The 4,688-nt window shown below is 33.0% G+C and overlaps 1 protein-coding gene across 1 annotated transcript in view; it reads left to right on the top strand.

Moving 5' to 3' along the window:
* Positions 1-1,117: 1,117 nt before the first annotated feature.
* LOC106463469 (diacylglycerol kinase eta-like) overlaps positions 1,118-4,688 on the top strand; it is a 102,190-nt gene continuing 98,619 nt past the window's right edge. The window contains 1 exon segment of the mRNA XM_022390966.1: positions 1,118-1,267. Within this exon segment, the coding sequence (XP_022246674.1) occupies positions 1,118-1,267 (150 nt within the window).

Below are 4,688 nucleotides of genomic sequence, written 5' to 3'. Positions count from 1 at the left end.
CACGTCACGCCGTGATCATCTTATATATACCAGACCACCCCCCATTCTAGTAAATGCTAGAGCACTTCCGAAGGAACGGGATAGTTCTAGAAAGCAGGTGGTGTGACACTAGTCACGTGACCTCGCTGACGCAACAGTATTTTACATGGAGCATCTGGTTAAGATAATTGGGCAAATCTTTCTGGACCTAATGAATCTCCATACCAAAATTGGTGAAGATCCATCCACATCCTACGAAGTAGTTACATGGACTTACAACAGACAGTACTATATAGTATTATATTTATATAGATACGACTTGATTACTGATGGCAAATTTTCGTGAACATAAGTCGTCACTTAAATAATGTTACTGTAAAATAAAAAACGAAAAGAAAATATTATGAAATGTTCTCTGAATTACGAAAAACCAAGCGGAACATGTGCAGCAATTTCATTAACTACATTCGAAAATGTATGGTAAGCCCTCAGACGTCCCCTGGTGGGACAGCGGTAAGTCTACGGACTTAGAACGCTAAAATCCGATGTTCGATTGCCCGCAGTGAACACAGCAGATATTATGCTTTGCTCTAAAACAAACAAACAAAAGCCCTTAGGTGGTATTGTTAAGTTACACGTCATATGTTTAATATAATATATTAGGCAATTTCTAATAACTGTGGCACAGGAAAACCTTAATTTATAATCTAATGTAATTGCTCAGGAAACTTAAAATATTCTAATATATATAACCCCTTTAGATATTACTTATTGTACGAAATTTCAGAAACGCTCATAGTTATTTCTTCTACTAGTACTACAATTTTTATAACTAACACGCTTCACACTATATTTTGCTCAAACATCTCAAATATAATTAATTTAAAAAATGTCCAAGTTAGTTTTAAAGTACCAGCAACTAATTGTGTTTATTTTATGCCACAAGAAGGTAAACTAAAAGTTTTTTCTTTTTTTGCAAGTAGTTGATGTTTTCGAATAAATTTAACGAAATTTCTCAGCACACTTCCTATGTTCATACTAAATCCATTGAACTGTATATAACGTGATTCTAATGTTTTATTTACAGCAGACGACGATAACTGTACGTGGTGCCTTCTGGCGAGGTAAGTGTGGAATAATGGCGACAGGGGTAGGTTTACCAGAAAGTTTGTCCGAAAAATGTGGGTCTGATGTCCCATCTGAAGAATCGTCAGAAAGTGAAGGCGAAGGAGAACCATCAAAATCATTCCATAGACGGTTATCTACCTCTAAAACTATAAAAAATGGCGTAAGTTTTCTTTAAGTTGAACCAGTTAATACCATTTCAGGTCGATCTCTGGCTGTTCTATTTCTATTAGTAGTTCTAACTTCTACTGAGTTCTAAAACTAGAAATTAGAAGCTCCACAATAATATTATTAATAGTATTAATGAAATACTATCATTATATGTATTCCACTATTCAAAATCTTGAAAATCCATACAGGACGAGATTTAGAATGCAGTGCTTGGAAAATATGCCTAATGCTAATGTCTTATGACAAGAAGTGTAATTGTAATCATTCTTTGCCAGCTTATAAAACTAAAAGGCATACACACAATAACAATTATTGTTGTATCAAATGGTTTATACAAGTAGTATTTTGACCACTACCGTGTTTGTTGTATCTTAGCTGGCCCAAAGAGCTCTGGTTTGAGTGATTTGATGTGTTAAACTGCATTACTTTTATTTTTACTTTTAGTTTTAACAAGTAAGAGTAGAAACCTTCCTAAAACACAATGGGCTTGTGAGCGTGCAATTGAAAACGAAACTTTATCAACATTTGCCCAACTCAATATGTTTTTGATGCTTATTATCTGCTTTTAATAATAAGATAGTCAGTATCAACATTTAATGCCCTGCCCTATTTCTTGTTACAAAATTTATCAATTGTAGTCATCTTATACTGAATTTCGATTAATTCATTCTAATATGTAACAAAAGTATCCAACACTGTCTCTCAGACATCACATGTTGTAGTAGTTATATCATGAAATGGTTATAATATATGAAGGTTAGACATCAGAGGCTAATTACAATAGGTAAATATGTATATATATATACACTTTACAGTATAAGCTCATGTGTGCTATTGTTTTCTACAGTAAAATTGATAAAACATAAATGTGACTTAGAAATTTTAATAGCGTAATCAATGCATACCAAACATACATGAAAGAGACAATTGACACAGTATATAAGCATCATAAATATTTGTGGGATCATGTTAGTTGGAACCATTATCATGATAGTAGGTATAGGTTTATTATTTTAAATATCAATTTATGATTCTGAACAGGTTAAAAATGATCATAAACATATAGTATTTGTAAAAATTGGTAAAAAAACCCTCACATAATCCATAATAAACATAAATACTGACAAAATTATAACAGATAACCTTAACCATGTTAACAATGCCAAGATCTTGTATAAACTTATGGTAATTGCCTAATAATCATAATGACTGCTATTCTGTTACATAAACTTTATCATTCAGTAGAAGCCTATATATTGGTTAGCACAGTACGTGTTTGACAATTACAAAGCATAAAGCAAACAAAACAAATTTCACTTCCAATTTTTGTTTCTAATGGACTCATGGGGAATGTGAGGATTTTAATGGTTTTTGCTAGTCCTATTATTCGTTTCATATGAATGCGTTTGCTGGCAATTTTTCTATCCCTAATAAGGACATTACTTCGGAACTGGCTCCTATATTTAAGAAAGTTGGCATGTTCATACGTTTGTCATATGATCCAAAAAGATCCTGAATATTGAAACCTTTGTCATCCATCAGATCATCATTTGGGTCCAAATGATACATAAGACTGCTCCTTTCATCCAGAGCATGGTCAGTAGAAGTGCCTTCATACCAGTTAGAATTGTAGGTTATAAGCCCCTGGAGAAGCACCAGTGATGACTTTAAGGGTGTTAGTGTTCTTGTAATTAAAGTAACTGGCTTGTTGTGCTGATGGTTGTTTTGGCTTTTTGATGGGGAATTTTGTCCCATCAAAGATTACTATGGTCCTTGAGTAACATTTTTTGAATTCTTTAAAGATATTGAAACAGGTAAGCTCCTGACATAGCCAGATGTCAACTTCTTTCCACTGGTAGTACATGAAATTTATCCATGTGACAAATATGTTTGCTAATGAGTAGTGAGAAATGTTAAAGAGGATTGCAAGATCTTTGTTTGGTGTCTTATGCCTTAATTTAATGAGTGTCAAAAAGAACTGGTTTTCAGCATTCAGTGCTGTTGGTATTCTCCATCTGTAGTTGAGCTCATACACAGCTGTCCCAAGAATTGCAAGAATGTAACTAAATTTCTTGTAGTTCTCAAAGCTTGTGTAATAATGAATAACATAATCTTTTTCAATGAAATTTTCAATGCATATTGGAGGTTACTCTGGTGTTGGGGTTTGTAATGATGATGACATTGACAGTTCAATAACAGCAATATCATTATTGTTTTCCTCATTTCTAATTACTTCTTCAAACAGTGCAGTAACTTCCAATAAATTAGGCTGTTTATTTTGGACTTGAGAACTTGCTTGTATCTCTTAAGCTTTGCTGCAGACAGTAATTTTGACCATGCAAATATTGAAAGGATGTCTTCTTTCTTCAAAAAATGATGAGCTGGTTTGGTCTCTACTAGAGAAAACAGTGTGGGATTTTAATATAAGGTCTACTGTGCAGTAAACATATGGCGAGTGGAAGTCAGCTAAGTGATAAACAACTTTGAAATCCTGCAAATGTTTTATTAGTTTAATTTCAATGATATGATAAAGGCAAATATATATGCTTGGAAATTTTAAAATAAACAGCATTAAAAACTATTTCTAATGAAATAATAGAATTGTTTATAGCATTTTTAAATTTGTGACACTAGAGTAAAAGGTGTCAGTTGCTTTATTTTGAAAGTATTTATTGAAATACAGTTGTCTTATATTTTTCATTCTATCACATTTTTATTGAAAATATTTTTATGCATGCTTTTGATAGCCTTCGATCCCATTATAATTTACAATACTTTCATACTACATGAAAGTAAAGTGATGTTTTGGCATTGAAATATTGACAGTGGTATGTACATGCATGCTAAAGCCTATTTTTTAGCTACAATGTCAGAAACAGCACTTGTGTTTGCCCATGATATTATCACTATATATGGAACAAACTATTCCCGTATTTAACGATAATTGTCTTACCATGATTTGTAAGAGCTTTGTAATCAGATTCTGTGAAGTGGCTGCAACATACAATACTAGTTGCTGTGGGCTGTCATTTGTCTTTGTGTGTTGCGATCATCCACTCTTTATTTATCAAAGGTTCTGTTGAAAACTTGTTCAAACTATTCTGAGAATACTTTGGAACACAATACTGTTGTTCTGACATTTTCATGTTGTGTGTAAAAAATATTAGATGAAAATAAGCTTTAAATGTGTTGATTTTCAGTGGCTTACATATTTTTTTTATTGGTAGTACTGTTATGACAGCGGTAGTCACGTGATGCTGGTAACACGTCATGGGTTTCTAGAAGGATCATGACTGTTCCCAACAGCTCTTGTCTTTTCTACGCATCCTCTGTTTTAGTATATAAGCTTGCGAATAAAGTGACGGCATAGAATTGCAGACAGCCAGAGACAGAGACGGACAATTGAGTCAAGC

Source organism: Limulus polyphemus, unplaced genomic scaffold (assembly GCF_000517525.1).
Source record: "Limulus polyphemus unplaced genomic scaffold, Limulus_polyphemus-2.1.2 Scaffold1416, whole genome shotgun sequence".
Classification (NCBI taxonomy): Eukaryota; Metazoa; Arthropoda; class Merostomata; order Xiphosura; family Limulidae; genus Limulus; species Limulus polyphemus.
The sequence above is the reverse complement of the archived record's forward strand: the minus strand, read 5'-3'. Positions and strand labels throughout refer to the sequence as shown.